At 31.6% G+C, this 26076-nt stretch overlaps 3 protein-coding genes across 8 annotated transcripts; all 3 read left to right on the forward strand.

Annotated features, from left to right (window-relative positions):
* Positions 1-2668: 2668 nt before the first annotated feature.
* On the forward strand, positions 2669-7773 carry LOC113869384. 2 transcript variants are annotated; one of them, XM_027505687.1, is made up of 10 exons: positions 2669-2797; positions 3263-3479; positions 3770-3927; positions 4164-4309; positions 5207-5269; positions 5362-5454; positions 5654-5815; positions 6317-6420; positions 6790-6962; positions 7093-7773. In XM_027505687.1, the coding sequence occupies exons 1-10, from the start codon at positions 2695-2697 to the stop codon at positions 7344-7346; spliced, it is 1473 nt and encodes a 490-aa protein (XP_027361488.1). In that variant the 5' UTR covers positions 2669-2694; the 3' UTR covers positions 7347-7773. The 2 variants fall into 2 exon arrangements, with proteins under 2 accessions (XP_027361488.1, XP_027361487.1); XM_027505686.1 differs by having other exon boundaries at positions 3266-3479.
* A 3330-nt stretch (positions 7774-11103) lies between these two features.
* LOC113869411 (probable amino-acid acetyltransferase NAGS1, chloroplastic) lies at positions 11104-20259 on the forward strand. Of its 2 annotated transcripts, none has more exons than XM_027505722.1 (10): positions 11104-11509; positions 15548-15635; positions 15829-16037; positions 16152-16303; positions 16978-17398; positions 17748-17845; positions 18504-18615; positions 18720-18879; positions 19373-19445; positions 19844-20176. In XM_027505722.1, the coding sequence occupies exons 1-10, from the start codon at positions 11165-11167 to the stop codon at positions 19998-20000; spliced, it is 1815 nt and encodes a 604-aa protein (XP_027361523.1). In that variant the 5' UTR covers positions 11104-11164; the 3' UTR covers positions 20001-20176. The 2 variants fall into 2 exon arrangements, with proteins under 2 accessions (XP_027361523.1, XP_027361522.1); XM_027505721.1 differs by lacking the exon at positions 11104-11509 and adding an exon at positions 14873-15426 and having other exon boundaries at positions 19844-20259.
* Positions 20260-21035: 776 nt separating this feature from the next.
* Positions 21036-25769, forward strand: LOC113868914 (telomere repeat-binding factor 2-like). 4 transcript variants are annotated; one of them, XM_027504907.1, is made up of 7 exons: positions 21036-21163; positions 22222-22500; positions 22716-22924; positions 23378-23462; positions 24200-24283; positions 24733-25082; positions 25442-25768. In XM_027504907.1, coding segments are annotated over exons 2-7 (879 nt in total). In that variant the 5' UTR covers positions 21036-21163; positions 22222-22350; the 3' UTR covers positions 25443-25768. The 4 variants fall into 4 exon arrangements, with proteins under 4 accessions (XP_027360708.1, XP_027360710.1, XP_027360711.1 ...); XM_027504909.1 differs by having other exon boundaries at positions 21101-21163; positions 22266-22500; positions 25442-25769; XM_027504910.1 differs by having other exon boundaries at positions 21104-21325; positions 22266-22500; positions 25442-25769.
* The last annotated feature ends 307 nt before the right edge of the window (positions 25770-26076 follow it).

Raw genomic sequence — 26076 nt, forward strand, 5'->3', positions numbered from 1 at the left:
GAAATTAGCAGCAAATCTCCTTGTGACTAGCGTGATTTCAAGTTCTTCCAAATATCAAGAGCATTATCCATCCACAATATGCTTTGTCGAATTGAAGGTGATACAGAATGCACCAGCCATGACACAACCATATTATTATATCTTTTCCATGCTGAGTGTAGAACATGATCAGATGCTGGTATTTGAAGTGATCTACCAACAAATTCAATTTTGTTTTTCGCGCTCAAAGCAGTGAGCATGGATTTACTCTATGAATTGTAGTTCATGGGATCAAGAACTGGTGAAACAAGAGGTGTTGCAGGATTTTTACTGGGATGTAGATAATAGGGGTTATGAACATTTAAGGATTGATCTTATCCTGAACTCATGTTTGGAGAGAAGAAGAAAACAAATCAAAAAGAAAACTAGCAAAAACTTGAAAAGAAATAGTAAAGAGCCATGAGTGACACTGTAAAAGAAAGTAAGCTCGCAGAATAAACACAAGAGGAAATGAAGAAGATGATGAAAAATAATATTTTTCTTAATCAAGAAAAGTGATAAATGAATATAGAAGTTGTTGTTATATACAATCACAAACTATTTTTTTAACAACTAACTGACTTACAGTTATAACTAAATAACAGAAATCTATATGCTAAGAATTTTTAACGTTCTATTTTGTGAAAAACAACAATTAATTACTTGTACTTTAACACCCATTTTGCATTAATTATCTAAACAAAAAGACCAAACACAAGTCATATTGATACCATAAAGTATAATTGAAAGTGAATAAAGGTTTTATAAGTAATACCAATAAAGCAGTAAGGGGCCACTTGACGGATCAGTATCGTCGAACTCGAGAGATTATGTACAATCTCTTTCATTTGTTCCATTCTGGTGAACGATGATAAAATTTAGCATGAAAGTTATGCACTGCATTTTCCTTATAGAATACAAAACAAGATTCGCAAGACAATATCAATGTACGTACATCATTTCTTAGTCAAACATTTAAAAGTAATATTTGTTTATAAAATATTTTGTATACATTTATATTTTTTAATTAAAATTATTGTAGATACTCAATGGCAATCTTAAAGGTTAATATTAATACAACCAATTACTTTAAGCATAAATTAGATCAATTTTAAAATGGACAAGAATCTTTTATTTTTCTTAATTTGATTTCTTTCTTCACAAAATATGGGAGATAAACGGGGGAAAATTATATTATCTAACCCTTGAAATACTTAAGAACAAAACAAGGCAAAAATTTTGGTCATTTGATGATATGGCACAGGATCAAAATTATGGTGTCCCCTTTGCTCCACACTATAGAACAGAGCAGACAATGCAGAGTATAGGATAAATTATAAAAGCAAAGATCCTCCACTCAAACCCGACATTTTTTCCAGTAGTGCTAGCTCCACTATGTATGCACCTTTTACAATTTGTTTTGTACATTGGTTAGCTTAGTTTTGATTGAATCATGGGTCAATGATGCAATCACTTTATCCCCTGCTTTTGATGCATTCTTGCCTTTCCATCAAAAACTTGGGGATATCTGTCGTAAACATTGTCCAGATTTTTTATTATTAGCTTTATCAACACATGCCTGATGCAATTTGTTGCTTAAATAAGAGGATACAACCTCCGGCTAAGGAAAGTGACCTGATTTCCGTTTTTTTTTTTTTTGCAATATACATTTATGAGTATAATTTTGATATTTTTATTATCAACTAATTAAAACCGTAAATATATTTTTAAAATTATTATAAATGTTAATAATTTTTTAATACAATAGTTCATTATTAAATGTAAGTGTAAAAAAAAATATTTTCAATATTTTAATTAAGTTATATTCTCATGGTTCAGTAGTTTGATAGTGATGCATGAATAGATATAGTGTTTGCATTAACGTTTTAAAAATCATAAAGATACTGCTAATATAGTGAACTTTAAATAATAACCTTTTTATTTTGAAGGACGAAAAATCCGGAATAGAGATTGTAATGAAAGGCCAGATTGGACTTTTGTTATTGGCATCAATGTTATTGAGCTTTTTACTCAATCAATCCTGATTTCTTTTATATTCCTTTTTTGTTACACTAAATAGCCAAAGAAAATGAAATAAGGTTTTTGTGTCGCTAAAAATAAAAAAAGCCATAGCGGAAGATGTTGTGAACTCAAGATTATGGAAAACATATGTCCAGGAGCTACTTATTATATCCAAAACCCTAAAATTATTATCCGAGCTTAATTCAAATATAAAAATTAACGTGTGATTAGTTGTTAAGTTGATTTTGAAAATTTAAATGTTAGGATTTGTTTAAGTCATTTATTTTATATTATTTTTTTTTACGATGTCTTGTGATTAAGATGATATAAATAGTAGAAGTCAGTAGTTTATTTAAAAAATATATAAATATCCTTAAATCTTTAAAATATTAAAAAAATTATTCGTTAATTTTTAAAAAATATAAAATATTTTCTCAAATTTACAAGTACTGTGTTATTATGTATCAGTTTCTGGAGGCCTTTCTTCTCTATCTACGGTGAATTTGGGTCCGGGCCTGTGTTTGTTTCAAAACGTGGGGCATAAAGAAAGTGAGTTAGCTCAGGCCCAATAAAATTGCAAAACAACCCTTAACTTTTTGCAGATTTTGAACTCGCGCCTGTTATTCGTCTTTAGTCTGAGTTCCAAACCCGGGTATGGCCATGGCGGGCACTCACACTCCGCAATCTGCTTGGATTCTTCGCCTGTTGTTTCTTTGGGCTTCTTCAATTCTGGTATTTGCCGATGAACGGTCCTTATGTATGCATTCTTCGCCCTTTATCCTTTTTTTTTAAAATATTTTTTTGTATTCAAATATAGGGTTTGGCTGTGTCTTTTCTTCCTATAGATGGTTTGGTTACATTTTCACTTCCTCTTTCGAGATAGTTTGGTTGTCGAGGCGTATTGGTAGGATAGTTAAGGATAGCATCTCCATAACTGATGGGAAACGAAATGGTGGAAAGAAAGATACCCTAAATTCATCTTATGTTTAGTCCTCACGTATTTTCATTGATTCACACTAAGTTCTATTTGATGACATTAAAATTCTTTTAGCATTCCTCTCAATATCAATATTCTGTTCACATGGCTTGTTCAAAGTTATGGTTGATGAGATTGTGGTTTGTATGTTGTTGGTCTTTTAGGTTGCTATTACGTAACTAAATCTGGTGTTATACATATGCATGTTGAAATTTCACTTTTTTCCCTCCTTATTTCTTTTTGCAGTTCTTCTTCAAAATACCACACTGCAGCTCTCGCGTGGCTTGCCTGTGGGAAATCCTCCTGGTTCTAAGCCCGGTGCTACTGTGGTTGTCGAAAGAGTTCATATACGTGGACTGCCAAGGTTTAGAAACCTGGGGAAATTTTCCCACTCCTTGAAAGTGAAGGTGTTGCCTACAAATTCAAATGTTCGCCTCCCAAGCATTGAGGTTTGTTTCCATAGGTGAGTATTTGCACTAGTGCCTGCATCATCGATAGTATATTTGTGTGTTCTGTTGAACGTCTTGCATCTTATTGTGTATTTAATGGGTATTTATTGGGACGTAGTTATTGTATTGATGAGTGCACATGATAAACTATCATTCATTCAACAGAGGAAAATGACTTTATACCTCAAGTCTAAATTTGCTTATGCAAGGACTATTGCTTCACTATACTGATATTCATGTATCAAACTAGAATTTGAAGAATAGTCAGTGTAACTGATTTAAGACATTTCTGTGTATTATTCAGGAATGTGTCTCTTCCAGTGGGGATGTGCCCACTTGGTCAGTGGGAGAAAGTTGCCAAGGGTTCTTGGGCTCGATCAATGTCTCCTTTTGACCGCAAGCTCTTAGACATAAGGACTGCTGGTTCCACACTGGAAAATTTTGAGGTTTCCATTGAAGAAGGTTAGTGCTCTTATCTGCATGTTTGTTTCGACTTATTTTTTTGGGAAATAATTGTTTTTTTGTTTTGGACAAAATCTCTTACCGCCAAAAAAACAAAGGAATTATTTTCTCAAAATAAGCTAATCCAAATATTGTATTTGTCATTGATGAGTTACAGTTTCTTGAAGTTTTATTGATCTGTGGTAAGAACAGTGACATCTGGTACTAATAATAGTTTTCCCCCTCCTCCTTTGCAGAATTTTTTGTGTTTCGTATTGTATTATTAGCATTAGGCATTATTCTGCTGAGCTTGGCATCCTTTATAAGCAAATCATTAGCATTTTATTATAGCAGCACAATGGCAATTGGAATAATTCTAGTGATATTGATCATTCTTTATCAGGTAACTTATTTCTGTTCCTCAATTTTTGAAAATTGGAAAGTTTTATATCTGATGTCATATGCTGTTCATGATTAATCTTTTCAATTGTTGATCAACTATGCCTTTGATTTTTCTGCTCTAGAAAAATTTTCTTGTTCCATGTTTATGGATTATCTTATCTGATGCAGACCTTTGTTTTTGTTTGTTAATCTTTATGGTTTTAGTGGTCTCGTCAACCTAGACATTGTTCATATTTGAAATTATGTTGCCTAACTCATTGTATTTGCGTTATTTTAATTAATATTAATCAACCTAACACTTTTTTTTTTGCCTTTTATAATTTAATTTTAATCAACCTGGTTACCTCAGTAGATTGAAAGGAATATGATAGAGACGCGTACCCTCACTTTACAGAAAAGAGTGATTCTTTATTGATAAAACCTAAGATTTCAACTCAGTTCCAATAAGAAACTGAAATTGAACTTAGAAAGGAAGATACAATATGGTATCGAATTCTGGGTTTTCGAGAGATCCAGTGCACTCCAATTTCAGACTTTTTCTTAAATCCTTTTCCTGCTTTATTCTCCCGTTACATTTTATTTTATAGGCTTAACTGTCCCACCTAACTAACTGCCAATCGGTAATTATTCCCTGTCACAGCTTTTATTTCTTCTAATGTAAACCTGTCTTACGGAGGGTCTATCAGAATATTTTTTTGAGTATCAACTATAATGAAAGTCTAGAATAACTAATAAGGTTTATATCTTCCTAAGTGGTTGCTGGATGTTGAGGTTAAAACTCCAGTCCTCTCTCTAATTAATAGTTTGATGTCTCATTTGTAAACTAGTTTTGATATAAGATTGCTATGGAAGATTTTATGTTGACCTTAACATGGAATTTGTTTAATATAATTGACAGGGAATGAAACTTCTTCCAACTGGTCGCAAGAGTTCCCTTGCTATATTTTTGTATTCATCTGCTGTAAGTGTAACCTCAAAGCATTTTTTTCCACCTTGAAATACCAATTTATAATGCATGTGGATCAGAAAATTTCAACCATTATTTTAAATCAGGTTGGTTTTGGGACTTTTCTCCTCCGTTACATTCCTGGCTTAGTTCGTTCAGTACTTACAGAGCTAGGAATTGATGAAGACATGTATAATCCTGTATGTAAGTCACCTCTATGGTTTCTGTTAATTTGCTTAGACATCCATAATGCTGATTAAAATTTTTTCCTTGTTAATGTTTTCTGAATTATGGTTGGCTGGGCTCACTTATTATGTCTGTAAATTTTAATTACTAGCCATAAAAGAATGCAAAGCCAACTCATGTAGTCTTTGAACACTTTTGCATTGTCAACTGCAGTTGGCAATATTTCTGCTGACTTTTGTTGCAATAGCTGGAGCCTGGTTGGGGTTTTGGGTGGTCCACAAGCTTGTCCTGACTGAAGATGGATCAGTGGACACAAGCACTGCCCAATTTGTTGCATGGGCCTTAAGGATTTTGGCTTCTATTATGATTCTTCAGGTTTTAATTTTTTCTTTTTCTTTCTTTATTTATCTCCACCATCCCATTTTTGTTATGTTGATGCTTCAGATAAGCACATGATTATTGACAGAGATAGACCTTGTAAAATTTATGTATGAAGGGATAAGAAACAAACTGAAAGTCAGGAGACCTGAGTTATTAGTGTTTGTGTACTTACAATTATTATTATTTGGGTAGTATTGGATCTGAATTATTATTTTGACTTATTATTTGTCTTTAGGCAGTTATAGAATGGTGTGATAGCTAGTACAAGATTCTTTATATGTATAGGGTTTGGGGGTGGTTATTTTTTGGGTAGTTTTGCTATTTGCTGAATGCAGAAGGAGGAGACTCCTTGTTATTAGGGGGAAACCCTGTCATTTATGTTTTGTACTGCAATTCTGGCCTATAAACCAGACTGTGTCCTGTAATAAATACAAATTTTAGTGTGTTTAATCTTGAGTTCGATGGATTGCAAGTTTGATCAAATGTTATTTCCAGAGTTCAATGGATCCTCTGTTAGGAACATTGGCATTATTATGTGGATCACTAGTCTCCTTGTTGAAGAGGATGCATAGATTGAGACTCCTTCGACGAATGCGTAGGTTAGTCGCTTCCTTGAATTTTGGACCTTGCTTTGTAATTTTCAATAATGAAGATTTTCTTTTCAAAGTCTTAATTAAATTGGACAGTAGTTTTCCTTTTCCACAAGGAGAGAGGGGGGTAGGGAGCCTTTTTGTATTTTTCAAAATTGTGTTGTGTTTTTAATCAACCTTCGGTAGCATGTTGCAAATTCTACTAATATAAAATATATTTTGTATATTGTTTTGGGGATTTATTATTACTTTATTTTAAATCCATAAGCTATCAAACTAAACAGCATTTTGTGTTCATGAGAATTTTCCTCGTATAACTATTTGTCCAATATGTCCTTCGATTTTTGGTATGGTATTTATTGTGAAAGGATTTTGCAGGAGTTTGTTTAAATCACCCAAGAAAAACAGGAGGAAATCTCTGGTTCCTGATTCATTGCCTTTCGTTGATTCAGATGATGAACATATGTACATGATGCAAAGTGAAGAGGATTTTACATTTAATCAGCCTCAACTGAAAGGCTTCACCTTGACTCATTGCAAATCTCCACCAGGTTTTCTCCATCTTGCATATTCGTACTTTTACTGATGGAAATGTCATCTTTCAATTATTTTTTTCCTTTCTCCTGATTGATTGGGGGAGAAAAGGAAAGCATCAGTGGTGCTTAACGTGTACATCTTCAGGTTTCACTGGGACACCGCCTAAAACACTGAAGGAGGAGCTATACCCATCCATCATACACAACACACCAGAGAGAAAAAAATATTCAGCTGCAGAATGGGATACATTCACAAAGGAGTCCACTGAAAAGGCCTTGGAAGAACTCGTTGCATCGCCCGATTTCAGTAAATGGCTGTCCACCAATGCGGATAGGATAACTGTAACACCCAACTCAAGAACCGACAGCCGGCACCGACGGTGGCTGTTGTGGTCTTGAGCCGTCTTATTGTTCTTCACAAATTCATGACAGCTTAATTGAAATAGGTGAGAATGTCCTACAGGGTTCCTTTCCTGTTGTTCTGATAGTTGCTTTTCCTTGACAGATGGTAGAAACAGGAGGGCAATGTAGATTAGAGAAACTTAAAGTGTAAAATTTTTGTGACATGTTTTCCACGGTGTAGATATTCATTCCCTGTGTCGGTGGTTTCTCAGTTCCTGTCCACTGGGGAGGGTCGGGAAAATGTTTTAATTTGTATCCGACCATCCAACGCGTTACATCGGTCCATGCAGCCTCTAGACGTTTTGTATAACTGATGTCTTAATTTTGAAATGGTTAAAATGTAATCTCTACGTTTTTAAGTTAAAACTTCGGTTCTATGTCTTAGTACATCTTAACTTCTTAGCCGTGTAGTTTTGGTTGAGTTTCATTTTGCTTCCCCCCCCCCCCCTCTCTCTTCCTTTTGGTATCTTCTACACTTTGTTTGATCGAATTGCCAATCCTTCAATCCAGTTTTCACATATATATATATTGACAGTACATTTCAGTTTGTAATCATGATGTTGGTGGTTTTGCTTTTGTGCATTATTTCCTGCATTTTATATAATAGAATATAAAACTCAGATTTGTGTCAAGTTTAAGATTTTAGGTGTTTATTTAGTTTAAAGTTAAGTAAAATTCATTTGAAATAATTGAATATACGAATGAAACTTGTCGTTTATTGAAAAGAGATAATTAACTTTTTAACTGTAAAATAAATAATGCCACCAAAACCGCACACTGAAAGTTGAAAAAGAAAATCCCACTAAGGTATAAATGCTCGAATTAATAAAGTGACTTTTTTTTAATAAGAAAACTCCATAAATTAGATTTATAATAAAATAACATTTCTCTTTCTATCTCTTTGGGATTAAGGTCTTACTAAAAAAATCTTCATATAGTCTTCTGCAACGCTGGATCATCTTGTGTTAGTTTGATGCATCTTTGTCCAACTTGTATTTTGGAAATTGCAAGTTTATGGTTCAATAAATCAGAATTTATTAAACTTACAGTTGTATTACCTGTTAATTCCAAACATGTAGTTCAAGAATAGAATCTAGATTAAAATGTAGCTAAAATATCCATCGTATATCATAGAGGCATATTTGTCTCCGACATGTTTTAGGATAAGATGAAGCGGTCTTTGTCATCTATCTCCTCATGGCACCAGAGTATACTTAAACTTTTGTAGTTATTTGATGTTTGTATCTTCCGGAAGGAAGGACAGTGGCATCTTATTCTCCATTGGCAGGCTATGTTAAAATTGGGATATCAAAATTTTTCATTAATGATTTTTTTAACTTGTGCAATAATGTAAATAATAAATTATATATAATTAATTTTTATTAAAAATTGTAGTATTTAATACTGTTCATGTATTAAATTGTATTAATTTTTATATTTTAAAATAAAAATTTATTATATACTTTCTTATTTTGTACAATATTATACTGATTAAAAAATTATTAAATTAATAATAAATTAATTGTAGTTAAATTAACTGTCAAAACTTCCACATAAATAAATAAATTCAAAATTCAAAAATAAATTCTAAACTCTAAACTCTAAAATTTCAATACAATCCAAAATCCAAACTCAAATGAATTAATCACTTTGTTATTAGGACATGAATCATTAATATTAAAAAATTTATTTTTTATATATTTTATAAGTATACTACATATTTTATATTATCACATGTATATCATTTTATAATATTATCCGAGCAATGTAATGAGTTCAGTTGTAATTATAACTGTAACTACAATATATTTAGTGTTTGGTTTATTTTATTTTTAAAAATATTTTTTTATCAATTTATAAATCTTTAAAATTATTATTTTCACAAAAAAACATTAAAATGTGTTTTAAAAAATTTCTTCACAATTTTATTTATTTTATATCTGTCCCAGTGTTTGAGGTCACGAGACAACACTATCACAACTTTAGTGACCCCCACTGGCTTTAGGAAAGTGGACCCTGGCTTTCCTGCTGATATTTTTGTTTAATTCCTTTGCATTTTCTCCGGTTGTCAAAGTAATTGTAATAATATACGCTAAAAAAAATATTTTAAAAGAATTACAAAAATATAAAATTAAAAAATGACTAATAACCAATTTTGAATAAAAATAGAAGGATTCAATATAAATTTTTTTTTTCAAAATTTATTAATAACAATTTTTTTAAAAAATAATTAAAAAGTCAAATTTACTAATGATAAATTTTTAAAAAGTCAAAATTTGTTAACGAAAATATTTTAAAATAATAATTCTTTTATCAAATCTTGTCCAAGTGTTTAAAGAATGCTCATATTTTTATATATTTTTTAAATATTATATTTTAATAATTTCTTTATATAAAAATTAGTCACCTTTTTAAGTTTAATAAAATATAAATAAAAATAGTAAAAAATAACTTTAATGACGAGATTTATAAGTGAATAAAAAATTGCAAATTTTTAATTCACACTTTACAATTACAAGGAAAATTTTTAATTAAATTATTATGTTGTAAAATATGATTAAGAAAAAATTTAGAATTAATAAGTTGAAATACATTAATTAATTTTTTTAAATAATAAAAATATCATGATGTTACAAAAAGATATAAAAATTATATAAAATAAAATTTAATAACTCGAGAGTTTCTTAAAGAAATTGTCCTTAAAATGATCCCTAGTAGTAATAGAAACCGAAAGGCCAGACATGCAGTGTTGAGAAAACAGCCACAAGAAAACAAAAAAGCTCAGCAATGGTGCATGAGAAAACAGACACAGACCAAATGAACAAGGCTTCTCTTCGAGGCTTTTATTATTCAGTGCTTCAAATAAAGATAACTATATCCTGAATTTGTACATTCATTTTATTTGTTAGTCCTTTATCTTTTATTTATACTTGTTTACCTTTTTCTTTAATTCAATGTTTAACAGTTAGTTTTTATAGTTTATATTTTAATTCAACTTTTAATAAAAGCTTATGCACATAATTACTCTTATTTCAGGGCTTCCATGTGTTGCAGTTATTTGAAGAAACCTTTTGAAGGAGCAGCGTTTCCACAATCCTTGTCTTTGGAGAACATGTCAGGTGGTCCTCAAAATTTGAGGATGAATTTAAACGTTATCAAAATAGATTCTGCAAAATCTAGAATAAATCAAAAGTGGAGAGGGGTTCTGTTAACATTACCAAGCACAAGCACACACAATTCCTTTGACCAATGTTACTTCCACCAGTTCATCATGTCATGGATATTTGTATTTTTTCCAACAACGGTTATTGTTAAAGGAACAGCTGAATGATTGGGGGTCCCAAAACACGTAAGGTACACGGGAGACTCAACTTTAAACGTTGCCCGTGCTTGCACCAAGAGAAGTAAAACTCCCCTTTAAATATGCTTCACAACTAATAATATTATGTTTAAATCTATTTCACAAACATGGTTTTTTTACTAAATTTTTATTTAACCTATAGTTGCTTATTTAAAGGTAAACTAAACATTTTCCATTGAAGATAATTAAATTAAAAAATGTTTTTAATATTTTTACTATAAAAAATATTATTTACTTCTGTTTTATTAATCAGTGTCTCATGGTATTGTTTATTATGATTATTTAATCCTTATATTATTGTGCATGGAACGCCACCGTTCCGCCGCGTAATTGAGGTTGGTTCTCGATTTTTTTTGAAGTATAAAATATACTCTCTCACTCAACTGAAAATGTAGATGAGTACTAAATAGGAAATCCCCTCTCTTGTTTCGTCAGATCCAAAAACAAAAAGGGAATGGCTGCAAGTACTTCAAAGCCACCGCTATCCATGCGCAGGCACGGAGAAAGTTGCCTTTCTCGTGGCCCCACTTCTCAACACAACTTCAATGCTACATTCAGAGTGCCTATTCAAAGCCTCACTTCTTCTTGTGCTTTGGAGTCGCAAAACACCAAAAATAGGTCTCTGTTTTTGGTGAGAGGTTGCGACTGTGATGAGTTTGGTGTGTCGGAGGAAGACCAAGAATTTGTGAAGGTTCTGAGGGAATCTCAGCCTTATATTTCTGTGCATAGGGGCAGAGTTTTTCTTCTCCTCTTATCTGCAGAAATCATTTCTAGTCCTTACTTGGATCCCATTCTTAAGGTACCACCTCTCACACCATCTTCTTCACGGTCATCAAATCATTTTCATTTGATTCAAATTATTTTTTTATTTTAGTGACTAACCTACTAAATGTTCACATTCATAATTCTTTTTTATTACGATGATTATTTCACAACACCAAATTTCGCTAACCCCAAATGCAGACTTCATATTTGATTTAAAAACCTGTTTTTGACTGTTTTAAGAAAATTAAACTTCATTGTTTTCTAAAATGATATTTTGTAATATTTAAATAAAAATCAATTACTTCAGATTTTTTAAAATAAAATATAGTTTTACGGAAACTGAAATGGATCAGCTATTGGTTTCCCCGGCTTTATTTTGCTATGGGGACAAACATCGAAATTTTAATTTTGAGAGAGGCTGGATGACGTGTCTAGCTTGGTTTCGTGAGTTCAAGTTACGTGTCGTTACGATAACTAACAAAGACCGTGCCTAGTATATACTATAGCAGCAAATAAAATATGATTATTTTAATGCAACTATAATATTAATAATAATATTGTTTTTAAAAATTATAATATTGAATGTAATTAATATTAAAATATTATGTTTTATAATTTCTTTGTCTTAGATATATATAAAAGAATCGAATAAAAAATAAATAAAAAAATAAGGAGGTTGACGAATAGAAGTAAGACAACATAAAAAGTTTTTGGTTTTTGTAGAACTTATGTGAAACTTTTTTTTTAATTCGATTTTTATGGGAAAAATTGTGAATGGGTCTACCATAAAAGTTGTTTTTTTTTTAATGATGTCTAATATTATTTAATATTTTACACAATTTTTTACGTTAATCTTCATATACAATATATTTTTATTTTTACATTAAAAAAATCTTGAATCGATCTCTATACACGCCAAAACATAAAAGTAAAGAAAATAAATATATGACCATCCCTAGTTTGGCTCACGTCAAAGATAGAATTATGAGCTCATAGTTAGAAAGAAAAAAGAATAGAAATATTTATTTAAACATTAGACACATCAAGGATTAACATTAAAAAATTGGAGAATCTTTTAATCTTGAAGGAGAAGAAGGTTTTCAAAGGAAACGTGAATCAAAATAGTTTCTTAGCCTAGCAAGGATAAAAGGGGTCTTGTCTTGTCAACTGCCACTAGAACGGGCTTCCAAGTTCCAACTCAACCTTCACATCTTTTCGGACCTAAAACAACCCACACTAAAGATTATTTCATAAAAGACTAAGCACAACCACGGTTAATTTTTATTTTCTTTTAAAATAAAATTTGTATTTTACATAAACAAAATTATCTTGAATTTATATTTTTTTAAAATAAGTTTCGCATACTATGTGGACAAATAATTTGAAATATTGACATGCGTTAAAATCTCGTAAGTATATGAGATCTTTAAAAAAAATTCTTATTTCTCTAGTTTGTGAAATTTTTTAGAAATTAAATAAACAGTTTCGTATTTATAAAGTACAAAAGAAGTTTTAGATAGAGAAATTATTTAAAAATAATATTATTTTTATAAAATAAATAAACCAAAATCTAGTCTCATATGTTTCATGACTGGGAATTTTTGTTATATTTGAATGAATAATTAAACTAATATATATTAGCTGTATTTCTTTTTTTATTTTATTTTAAATAAACGATACCTTTTACAGAGAACAAACGTAAGTTGGGTATCAAACCCTAAGCAGAGCTAGGGAAATAATTGATATTTAATATTTAAAATGTATTTATTAATTAATTTAATCATTGAATAAAAATTTCTTTATATTTAAAGTAGGACATATTTCACTATTTTTTTTATTGGAGAACATTCTTAATATACTAGTATACGAGAATAAAAATATAATAGAGAAGTAAAAGAATTATATACCATGTCAAATTTTAAACTTTCAAAGAACATAATTATTTTTTAATTAATAATATTAAAAATAATTTAAATGATAAACATCATTAGTGTTTAAAGAAAAAAATTAATGTAATACAAAATGTTATTTTTATATTTTACTTATTTTTTAAAATAAAATAATTATTTTTTCCTTATTCTCCAATCTTCCGTTGTGGTATTAAACAAAATGTTTTATCAACATTGATTTTATGTAAGTGGATGAGATAATGTATAATTACTTGTTATTTGTTGTGATATTTGTAAATTTGAGAGAATATTTAATATTATTTTAAATTAATAATCATGATTTATCTGATATTTTGAAATTTAAATAAAAATTATATATTTTTAATTAATTAATAATTTTTATTATTTATTATATATTTAATATAAACTGATAATTATTTCATATGTAAAAGAATATAAAATATCCTTCTAGTTTAATAAGGTAGGATTGAAATTATCTAATATAAATATTCAAGAAATGATAAATATTGGAGAAATGATTTTGCACCGGTCATGTTACACCACAAAAGTTTTCACCCAAAACTTTGGACACTCTCCATGTATAATTTTGGACACTTCCGGTTAGCAAAGATGTTTCGGTAAATTTATAATTTTTTCAGTCTATCTAGGGGTAAAAAAGAACATATGTTATTAGAAGAAAAAAAAACATATATTTAAAAATACAAATTCACATTTTGTGGATTATTTTAAGCATTACAGAAGATGATGCAATAAAAATAGAATGTGAGAAACGTTATTTCTGTATTAATTATGTATTTTGTTAAAAAAGTTGAAGTTTTGTTATTAAGAATACGTCATTTTATGATTGAAAAGCATATTTTCTTTGACAACTACTAAATTGATTATCTCAAAAACTCATTTTTAATATTATCCCTTTTAAAATCCCAACTATATACTTTTTCAATTTTCCTTCATATTCAAGCTTATTTTTCAGAACGTATATGTTAAATTTGAATTTTTTTAGAGTGGATCAATTTATCAACGTTTCTTAATTGATGTAGATTGTTCACAGTTTTTTTTCCAAAGTTTATTGTATATTTTAAATTATTTTTATTTTAGAAAAAATATTTTTACTATCTATTTAAAATATTTAAATTTATTTTATACTTTTTAAAGGTAAATAAATTTATAAATATTGGACACCGTATATATGTTACTTTTATTCAAATAAGTTTATTGCATTTCAATCATTTTTTATTTAATCATTCTTATCATGACTGGATCAAATACGATTAAAATACATACATAAATTAATCTAAATTATATATTTATTTATATTAAAACATGTACTTTTTTACTAAAAAAAATTGGCAGATTTAACTTTTTAAACTTTAAACCAACTAAATTAGAACAACACTTGCGAATTGATTTTGCCTTTCTTTTTTATTTTCATCTAAAATAAAAATTAAAAGTGTACATAGTATGAAGTAGTCACCAATGGATTGATTAATGAAGTTAAGAAAAGAAAAAAATTTAGAGGAATAACCAAAATTTTGCACGTGTTGGCGTGAAGCAGGCAATAATTTTGGGGTGCGGCGGCTCAAGTTTTGTGTGTCTAGACATACATTTCACGGCCACCGCCAACCCCTTCCTTTTGATTTCTTCAATGGCACCTTCCTTTTCCTTACGCACATACCTTCCCAATACCCCCAACTTCTCTTATTTCCACCAACTACCCTCTTCCTCTCACCACTTCTTTTTCTACCCACCAAAACCATTCCTCCAACTTAAATCCCGTTATGGCTCAGAAGCGTCGCCTTTGGCGGCCCATTTCGGTAACGGAAAAAGTGGAACGGCAAGGAAGCCCAATGTGCTGAGTGAGGGAGTGAATGGTTATGGGAGCGTGGAAGAAGAGAGCTACAACAGTTCCATGGAGGATAAGCAATTCGTGCGTTCGTTTCGCGAGGCGTGGCCTTATTTGTGGGCCTATCGTGGCAGCACCTTTGTTGTTATTGTTTCCGGTGAAATTGTCTCTAGTCCTTTCTTGGATCCCATTCTCAAGGCATGTCTTTGAACTCTAACATATGTGTTTCGTATTCACAAAACTTGTTTAAAACATTATTGTTTATTACCTGGGAATTCACAAAGCCATGCTATGTATTATAATATGTTTCTTCGCGCAGGATATAGCTTTCCTCCATCACCTGGGAATTCGGTTTGTTCTTGTTCCAGGGACCCATGTGCAAATAGACAAGCTTTTGAATGAGCGAGGTTATTCTAAACTCTAAATAATCGCTTCCTTAACTTTCTTCCACTAGTGAAAATGAAATTCATTTATTTTTACCATATTAGTTATGTTACTTGCAAAACCCATGTCTTCCTTTCTCCAAAAATAGAAAATAGAAGGAAAATTGTTAGATAGACATTGGTGCCACAGTCATTGACTTTGTTACTATGTTTGCAGGGAACCAGCCTAAGTATGTTGGTAGCTACAGGATAACTGATGATGAATCTCTAGCAGCTGCAATGGAAGCAGCTGGAGGAATAAGATTGATGATAGAAGCAAAACTTTCTCCTGGACCTTCCATATGCAACATTCGTCGACACGGTGACAGTAGTCGTTGGCATGAAGTTGGTGTCAGTGTTGCCAGCGGTAACTTTCTTGCAGCCAAGGTTAGAAATTGGTGATTCATTCTCTGTACAGTGAAAATGGTCTTGTGACATTCTGCATCACTTTCTGTTTTTATCACTGTGTTAGAGCATCTTGTTATTTCTATTTTTTGGCAGAGAAGAGGGGTGGTCAATGGAATTGATTTTGGGTCAACTGGGGAAGTTAAAAAAGTAGACGCATCTCGCATGCGTGAGAGGCTTGATGGTGGTTGTGTAGTTGTTTTAACCAACTTGGGCTACTCCAGCTCTGGAGAAGTATTAAATTGCAAGTATGCTTTGGAGCTTAATTCTGATAATTACTTTCTACAACTTAGAGTAACTGATTACATGCTTTACATATATGCTGTTGACCTAACAATTTTGTAATTTTGGACTATCCATATGTTATGTTAACTATCTGAATTTCTCCTGAAAATATTTAATTTTTCAAGGTAGACTTGTTAATAGATCTGAAAAAACAGCCTCACGGGGATTATGATAGAAGGAAAAGCGAAAAAGTTGGTTGCTTGGGTAAAGAGTATGAAGAGTTTAACAAAAGGTTTATCATGTAATTCATTAGTTGGTAAAATAGCTAATTGTTAAGGCTTTTTCTTCTAAAATGTTAAGGAGCAAATACTGAGAAATTAGTGGTACTAATATTTCCGAGAATGTGAAGCAGAATTCCACCTGTGCCAATGCGCTAATTTTTTCCCCGGTTATATGTTACTGTGCACTACTTGGATATGATCTAATCATCCAATAATAATAATAATAATAATAATAATAATAAAGAGAAGAACTAGACAGCAGAAACCATGTATAATGTATGCTTCACCTACTTCATTAGGTTGTACGAAAAGACCAATGAGAGTTGCTTGATTTGAATATGGTGCCCTTTCACCCGAATGATGAGTTTGACAAATGCCTGAAACCTGGATATTGATGGCTTTCATTTTTTCTCCAGCACCTATGAAGTTGCAACAGCTTGTGCCTTGGCTATAGGAGCGGACAAGCTAATATGCCTTATAGATGGTCCAATACTTGATGAGAATGGACGCCTAATTCGTTTCTTGCCTCTTCACGAAGCAGATATGTTAATTCGTAAACGGGCTGAGCAAAGTGAAACAGCTGCTAACTATGTGAAAGCTGTCGATGAAGAAGGTTTCAACTCTTTTGAGCATTACAATTTTAATGGGACAATCAAATCTCCACCTATTGGATGTTTTACAGAATGGAATAATGCAACCTTCCATAATGGTATTGGTTTTGAGAATGGAAATGGCTTAGAGTCTGGGGAGCAAGGCTTTGCTATTGGAGGCCAAGAGCGACTAAGTCGAATGAATGGCTACCTGTCAGAATTGGCTGCTGCAGCTTTCGTTTGCAGAGTGAGTCTGTGATTCACCTTTATTTTTAATATCAAGTGCACTCTGGTTGTGCTTAGTTACGTCTATATTGGTATGTGAGCTTGTGAGAACAAAAGCATTTTTCAAATCATGACCAGATCAAGAATATACATATGCTGTGCATTTGTCTACTACTGCACTATATTGGGAAGGATCTTAGAATTTTTACTTGATTTACATTTTGCTACTGTAAAATGGGTGGTCTGGAGTGACATTCAACTTTCTTTGAGAAGTTCCTGGTTGAGAGCTTGACATAGTGACTATGCTTGAAATTTTAGTTGATGCATGCTTTTCGATTATGTGGAAAATAATACCATCTACCATTTGTCAGGGTGGTGTTCAAAGAGTTCACTTGTTGGATGGCACTATTAGTGGAGTTCTGCTGTTGGAATTGTTTAAAAGAGATGGCATGGGAACAATGGTGGCTAGGTAAGCAACCTTTCCTGACTGTCTCTGGATTAAGTTTTTATGATTGTGAATATTTTATTCAAGGGTTGGTATTCGGTTACTATTCCGTAGTTAGTAAGATAAATAGGTAGTAAGTTATGGTGCTATGACATAAATTGCATCCTTGACTTTTCTGTCCGACTATTTTAACCATAGTTTAGGTTGTATCCCGGTGGAATTCCTGCTTGTGTCACCATAAGGGTGACATAAATGAGATTCAGCATTATTTGTAACTCCTTCTTGTTAGTTGATGATTACAGGGCAGTTTGTTGTGATTCAGATTGCATAAGGCTGGAAATATATGGGTTGGATCTTAACTCCATCCATTCCCCTTTTTATATAGCGTTGCGTTACAATTTAAAACAACTGAAAAATAATAATAGTTGAAGGATTAATTGAAATAATTGTCTATATTAGTGATAAAGAGCACGTGTATATTATAGTTAAGTGGAACTTGTTAAATATTTCTCAGTAGACATGCAATACCTCAACAAAATTCAATTAATACCAAATGGACTTCCTACCCGCCTATCAATATACTATATGCATCATATTGTTCATGGCATTGTGGTCAATAGTTTGTTTTTATCCTTTTTTTTCTTAGCAACTAACAAGTCTTATTTTAATGAAATTTTTTCAGTGACCTTTACGAAGGGACTCGCATGGCAGAGGCAAAAGATATTTCTGGAATCAAACAAATTATTCAGCCTTTGCAGGCATCTGGCATATTGGTTAAGCGGAATCATGAAGAGGTTTGCATAGCTATATCTTTTCACGTGTGTTCTAGATACTGTAGCTTACATGGTTGATAATTTAACTAGATATCTCTCATATTTTAACCATTATCTGTTTATAGCTGCTACAATCATTGGATTCTTTCGTTGTTGTGGAAAGAGAAGGTCAAATAATTGCTTGCGCTGCCCTTTTCCCTTACTTTGAGGAAAAGTGTGGAGAGGTTGCTTGCATTGCAGTATCTCCTGATTGTCGTGGCCAAGGACAGGGAGACAAATTGCTTGGTATGCTATTGCTGCTGTGGTTGACAATTTGTGTGCTTGATGGATATTGTGACCAATAATTTTTGGAATGTATTGGAATGTCGTGGGTATTTTTCGTTGTTTATGCATACTCATTTTGCTAAAACCACTTCAAACCTTAGTAGAAATGTAAATACCATATTATATATGCGTAAATTATGGTTAAGGCTGTAGACTTTAGTCATTATTATTATTTTTTTACTTTTTGGCCTAAAAACACCAGAACAAATGTATTATTAATAGTAATCACTAATAACTATATCTATTCAGCTCTTAATCAGAACAGTATTTTTAACTTAGAAGTGTTCGAAAGTTTAAACATGTTTGTGTCAAGAAGATATGGTGTAGGCTTCAGATTTTGATGGTTATTGAGCAGCTGTATGATTGTAAATCGTTGGATCTTGTTGCTCTGTAACGCTGCTTGCCAAACATGTTTTCACAATATTTAATTAATTATATGATGAAATATTTGCAGATTATATGGAGAAGAAAGCATCATCTCTTGGATTGGATATGATTTTCCTGCTTACAACACGGGCAGCAGATTGGTAAGTAATTCCCCTAATGCATGTCAGGCAACCCTTGTCTGCCATCATTGTTATTTTTCACTTTTTGTGGCTTGTACTGCACGTGCAATGATTCTTGGATACAGCTTATGGTTTGTTACGTCATTTTGGTAATTTAATGTTTAGGATGTCTCTGTATCTTTTTTTCTTTCTTTTCTATAATTCGGCTAGTTTTCTTCAAGTGTAAAAATCCCTTCCTGCTGTCAACATGCATTTAAGATTTTGAGTGCTGCGGATTGCAAAGTTGATGCGTTGATCTGCACGAAATTCCTGAAAGCATTACTTGTGATGTATACGGATTGTGGCCTTCATTTTAATGCTCAATTATTTTCATGGCTGCATTTCTAAACTTAAGGATTCCTTGCCTGCTTTTTTGCCAGGTTTGTAAGGCGTGGATTTTCAGAATGTTCAATTGATTATGTTCCTGAAAGGAAAAGGAAAATGATCAATCTGTCCCGCAATTCTAAGTATTATATGAAGAAGCTTCTACCAAATAAAAGTGGAATTACTGTTCTTGGAAAAGTTGCTTCAAATTAGCCTATTTTCGTTTTCCATCTAGCACAGGGGAAGGTGATTGGATGCAAGATTTTAGGCACTTATGTAGAATGTAGATAATAATTTCGTAACAATATGGGAACTGGAATTAGTATATCTGTCAGGTCGTCTGTGTGTAGCATTAAGTTTTCTATTAATTTATTTTTAGTATTTAATTTTCAAGTTTTGTTAAAGTCCCTTAATAATCTTCATATTTATTTTATAAAATAAGTATTGAATTAAAAATTACATCTGTTTATCTTGATTAATAGAGTAATTTTCAAACAGAGTAAATTCTTATTTATTGTATTTTTTGAAAAATCGATTATCATAGTATTAAAAATTCAATACATTTATTTATTTGAGGAAAATTTGAAACAATAAATTTTACTGAAATTTTAAAATGTCAATTTGAAATTTTGTTGCCAATTCAGTTAAAAAATATATAATTAATATTTTAATGATTTCATAATTAGGTGGAGATTAAATTTTTTAGAGAAACTCTTATTAAATTTGTTTTGTTTAGTAATTTTTTATAAATATTAAATTTTAATAATTTAACCGTTCAATAATAAGTTAATGTTAAATAAATCAAATTTGTATAAATTTAAAATGAACCTTTTATCTAACATTGTTTACGTATAGTATCTTTTTAAAAATATAAATAAATTTTATATAAATAAATATTAATTATAAAAGTACATGTCTTTAAAATTTATCTAAAATTATATATATATATATATATATATATATATATATAATGTTAATATTATTTTACATTTACAAATATATTTATAAAAAATTATTAAGTTAAATAACTTTTCTACTTTCATGACATATATAATATAAATAGTCGCAATCTTAGTTTTAAAATTAACGATTATAATTACACCTAATCATCCGAGTACCAATTTGAGAAGACCCACCTCGTTGGTTGGTCTTTTATTGGGTTTGGTGGATCCAGATCCAGTCCAAAAGAGAAGAAAAAAATGGGCAAGGAACGGGAACACACGGCATTTCGAGAAAATGAGAGGACCCTTTTGCAAATTCAAAAAATATTGAATTGCAAGTATTTCAGGAAGAAGGTAAAATAAAATAAAAACAATAATACAAATAAAGAAGAAGACATTTTTCTCGTTATTCTCCAGTTCCTCGCAGAATCTATGGTATCAATTCGATTTATCTGCGTCTAAATACTCCAACTTTTCGCAATTCACACCTATGCCCTGCGATTCTCCGATGCGTTACACCTTAGTCCGCGATTCATTTATGATTTTTATCCCTTTTTCTTCCAATTAAAGTAAATTTTATGCTATCTATATTCCCAGGTTAGTGTGCATGATTATAGTTTATGCATCGGTGATTATTTTATGCGTTTTCATTTTTAGCTCGAATTTTGTTAATTGTAACCGGTACGAGTTTAAAAATAATTTCATTTCGGTGTCATTGTTTTTGTTTAATTGATATAAATTTTATGTGCTTGATGAATTTTTGAAACCGAGACAATAGCATCACTTGGGTTTTTTATTTGAGGCGATGCAATAAGCCTTGTAGATTATTCCGTACTGTTGTTGATGTTACGAGTTATTGTTGATTCTCAAACTCAATTTACATGTAGAGGTAACTGAATTAGGTAGTATTTGGTTGTGTAACTCTTTCTGTGTGCACTTATTTGCACTTCTACGTTGCTCTTTTCAAGGCCTGACCTAATTGCATTGGCATTGCCAGAATAGTACAATGCATCCTTTTTCTCCTTGTCTAGATCCTTCTCACAATGTTGTAACTTATATTATAACACAGTTTTGCCATATAAATAACATGAAATAGTGCGTGCTGGGCGTTCCAGAGTTGCTATCTTTTCAAAATTTGCATGTCTAGTTGATGAGATTGAAGTTAATTTGGGAAATGAGCTCAATGTTTGATGATCGAGATTTTGGGATGAGATTCTTCTTTTTCTTTAATCATTGAATGATTCAAGAATAAAATGCGTTTAAACTTGTCTTATTATTTTAGAGTGCTAACCAGTGCCCTTGGGGAATTGGTTGATAAATCAAAAATAGAAAAATTTTATGGGAAATCACATTGAGAGTCACATTGAAAGGCATAGTCAGTATGCATTTAATAAAAAATTTCTTCTTTTAATTCTTTAACCAATGCCCTAGAGCACTGATTAGAATTTACCTTGTTTTTATTTTATTTTATTTTCTCATTCTGATGTTTGTAGGTTGATAAAAGTCTGATTTTTCTTGTTCGTGGCCGGACATGCAGAAGAAGGCTGCACTGAACTTCCAAGCTTTCCTCTAGAACGAAAGCAAAGATTATACTGTCATAAAAAGTTTGTGGACTTCTTTTAATGGGTGCTCCTAAGCAGAAATGGACTGCAGAAGAAGAAGCAGCACTGAAAGCTGGAGTAGTCAAACATGGGGCTGGAAAATGGCGAACCATACTTACAGACCCAGAATTCAGTTCCATTTTGCGCATGCGTTCAAATGTAGATCTCAAGGTAAGTCTTTTCATGGGCCTAGCGGTGTGACAAAGGATGTTTTATTATGTCAGGTTTGAGACGTTAACTGCCACTACTCGTGTCAAATGACTATCTATTTATTACATTATAAGGAATACATGTAGAGTTCCTCGCTTTGAGAAAATTGCCAAATTTAAGGCATACTGAGATGTTTCTGTATTTGATTATTTATATATACTTTAAACCATAAACAGGACAAATGGAGGAACATAAATGTGACAGCAATATGGGGATCTAGGCAGAAGGCAAAGCTTGCCCTTAAAAGGAACCTACCAACCCCCAAAGTTGACAATAACCACACAGCCTTGAGTACTGTAGTTCAACGTGACAAAGAACTTGCAGATTCCAAGCCTCTAGCAGTTTCTGGTGGAACATCTCCTAATACAAAGGAACAGATATCAAGGTTCCAGTTAAATATTTCTGCTATTTACTCTTGAAAAAATAAAAGGTCTACTCTGCTCAGTTGGTTTAGTATTGTTTTTGAAAAGCAAATAAAGAAACATTGTATGATTTTAGATATTATTTCCCTTGCAAGTAATTAGTTCTAAGATTGGATAAAGCTAATGCACTAGTTATCCGATTTATTGAATGAATGAATAAATAATTAAACAAAATTTCACTTATTGAATTTTATTTCTAAGCATTGCAAAGATACGCTAAAATATGATTCAGTTTCTTATGTAGAGTTCCAATTGCAGTTACAAATAATTGATAAATATTTATCTTATGTTGTACTTTGGATGACAACATCCTGTCAAGTTTGTAGTGATTTTGCTAAACTGTTGAAGCTGTTGTTAATTATGTGACAAACCATGTTTTTTAATGACGAAAGCTGTATGCTTTTTAATAATGGCAGGTTGGATAATCTTATATTAGAGTCCATTATCAAGTTGAAGGAGCCAAAGGGTTCTGACAGGGCAGCCATTGCTGCATATATAGAGGTATTTATACTTCAATTACTTTACTTATGGTCATAAAATTTGCACATCTCAAGAAACAAATGATGATCAAAATTTTGGTAGGACAAACTTCAATGCTACATAGAATACTTGATTTCTGCTTTCTTTGGGCCTCTTCTTTTCCTGTTAGTTTCCATGACTTGATGTACATTTAGAATTAAACTGTAAATTGTTTTCATTTATTCCTCTATTATCAAAGAAGTTATCTTTCCATATATACAATTTGTATTGATTGATGTATTACCTATATGGAACAAAGTATGTGGATTTACCAGTCTGCTTTTTGATCAAGTTTACAACAATAAAAATGTTTTAACCTGTTTTGAAATATTTCTATCCTATGTCCATAGAGTTATACACTGTTTATTAATACCTGCAAATTCAACTAGCTATGACATGTAACATGTATGATTCCTTTTGCTGGGTACCAAAATTTCCTGCCCTTTTTTCAGTTAAATATTTCATTTTTCGCAAGCCTAAACAGGAGCTCTCACCTGACAACAGGCTTTTAACTTTTTGGCCTCCCGTGGTACACAAAGGCCTAGCATAATTCAACCAATCATAATATTCTATGCATTGCTTGTCATTTTAAATATCCTACTAAGCTTACAGCATTATTGAATGCAGAAAATATCAAAATGATAGCAATTTAATTTTTCTTGATGTTCTTTTCTGCACCATTGCGACAAAAGTAATTTTGAAAATTTTCACACCATTAGGATCAATACTGGTCTCCGCCAACCCTCAGAAAGTTACTGTCAACAAAACTGAAGCATATGGTAGCGAGTGGAAAATTAATTAAGGTAATTTTACAGTTAGTTAATCCCTTAACAATGCACATCACATTTGGCTTTTTGGAAATTGGTTGTTCAAGCAGCAGCATCTTTATGTGCAAACCTTTGTAATGAAGCATGGTCAATCTGGATAATTTTTGGATCATGTATGACATAGATACTTTGCTAACATGTTTGATGTTATTTACTAAAATTTATTACCGAAAAATGGTTTGTGACTAGAAATTAATTGGTTGTATGTATGTACAGATGTAAATAGAAATATATTTCTCTTGCAACAATTGAGCTACACGTCTGGGCATGGTCTTTCGCCTGAGTGAAAAGTCTATTTGAAATTTTGAATTGATAAATTTCCCCACCTAATAAACCCATCTTCTGTAAGATAATAATGGGTATGCAATTGAACTCAGTATTTGGTCAATGATCCTGAGTATGACATATCTAACGAGTAATGACAGGTAAAGCATAAGTACAGGATTGCAACAAATTTAACAATATCTGAGAAAAGAAGATGCTCTTCCTTGTTACTCCTGGAAGGGAAGCCCAAAGACTCTCCAAAAGCAGAGAAGACTGATGTCAACATCCTTTCAAAATCTGAAATTGATGCAGAACTATCAAAAATGAAGGGTGTAACAGCTCAAGAGGTATCAGCAGCAGCTGCAAAAGCAGTTGCAGAGGCAGAAGCTGCCATTGCCGAGGCTGAGGCAGCAGCTAGGGAGGCAGAGGCTGCAGAAGCTGAAGCAGAGGCTGCACGAGTGTTTGCAAAAGCAGCAATGAAGGCCCTAAAATGCAAAACACTTCATATTTGGTAAGCTTCTTTACCGAGAAAATTTGATTAATGCTTACAACTGTGATGCTTATAAATTCCATCTTAAACTTTTGTAGATGTCTAGCCAGTTGTTCCTCACGAGATCTCATAAACTTTTGACAATCTCTTAAAATTCTTTTCTCTAGTCACTTACTTTCTAATCACCCTCCTATCTTCCTCCCTATAATATCTGCCATCCAAAACCCTGTCTCTTGTGAAAAGACTCCAGTTTTGTTAATTAATGTGGGTGAAAGATTTTCTCTAAGCTTTAATTAGTACTGCATTACTCTTGTTGGTCCAGAATATTGGTTTCTGCCAGTTCTTTTAATTAACTGTATTATCTTTGCAAATTTGTGCAGATAGTGTCAGCTTCTGCGTGGCTGACATGAGCAGTATATTGGTTTGAGATCTTTATTCTGCTAATAGACATCCTGCATGTATTTAATTACTGTATATAATTTAGGCTTGTAAATTCGGAATATGCGGGATTGATCCATGAAACATTTTGTCAGGAGTCATTAAGAGCGTATTATTTATTATTTTTACCTTGTTTTTAAAGACAGACAATGAGGCGAGGGTACAAAGAATTAGTGGAAGAGTGGAAGTAGTGATCAGTGTTGTAATGGAACGTGTGATAGGCATCTGCTATTTGTAGTGATCAGTAAGAGCGTATTATTTATTTTTACGCAGATCCTTGTTTTAAGTTATTGTTACATTACTCGGACTATGTTGTAATTATAATCGTTTTTTTTTTTTTTTTGTGGTAAGGAAACACTAAACTTCTAAATATGGTATTCTTTAAAGTGCTGGTTTCTTGGACTGCATTGGTGGAGGGGGCTGGTCAAGCGTTTGGGGATGGGCACATTAGTTGTCAATCGTGTTTGGCGAAATGATATTTACACTTTAATTTGAAAGATATACAAATTTGAGCCATACGTGCGATGGGTTCAAGGGAAGTTAAAGTAATCTCAAAAGGAAAATAGTATATTTGAAT

The sequence above is a fragment of the Abrus precatorius genome, unplaced genomic scaffold, assembly GCF_003935025.1.
Source record: "Abrus precatorius isolate BTA unplaced genomic scaffold, Abrus_2018 Scaffold6, whole genome shotgun sequence".
Lineage (NCBI taxonomy): Eukaryota > Viridiplantae > Streptophyta > Magnoliopsida > Fabales > Fabaceae > Abrus > Abrus precatorius.

Excerpts from the sequence above, each read along its gene's own strand:
- LOC113869384 (XM_027505687.1), top strand. The coding sequence starts at position 2,695 with ATGGCCATGGCGGGCACTCACACTCCGCAATCTGCTTGGATTCTTCGC. Across the intron at positions 2,798-3,262 it reads TGCCGATGAACGGTCCTTAT|TTCTTCTTCAAAATACCACA; the intron begins GTATGCATTCTT and ends TTCTTTTTGCAG. Across the intron at positions 5,455-5,653 it reads ATGAAGACATGTATAATCCT|TTGGCAATATTTCTGCTGAC; the intron begins GTATGTAAGTCA and ends TGTCAACTGCAG.
- LOC113869411 (XM_027505721.1), top strand. The coding sequence starts at position 15,031 with ATGGCACCTTCCTTTTCCTTACGCACATACCTTCCCAATACCCCCAAC. Across the intron at positions 15,427-15,547 it reads TCTTGGATCCCATTCTCAAG|GATATAGCTTTCCTCCATCA; the intron begins GCATGTCTTTGA and ends TTCTTCGCGCAG. Across the intron at positions 15,636-15,828 it reads CAAGCTTTTGAATGAGCGAG|GGAACCAGCCTAAGTATGTT; the intron begins GTTATTCTAAAC and ends CTATGTTTGCAG.
- LOC113868914 (XM_027504907.1), top strand. The coding sequence starts at position 22,351 with ATGGGTGCTCCTAAGCAGAAATGGACTGCAGAAGAAGAAGCAGCACTG. Across the intron at positions 22,501-22,715 it reads GTTCAAATGTAGATCTCAAG|GACAAATGGAGGAACATAAA; the intron begins GTAAGTCTTTTC and ends AACCATAAACAG. Across the intron at positions 22,925-23,377 it reads ACAAAGGAACAGATATCAAG|GTTGGATAATCTTATATTAG; the intron begins GTTCCAGTTAAA and ends TAATAATGGCAG.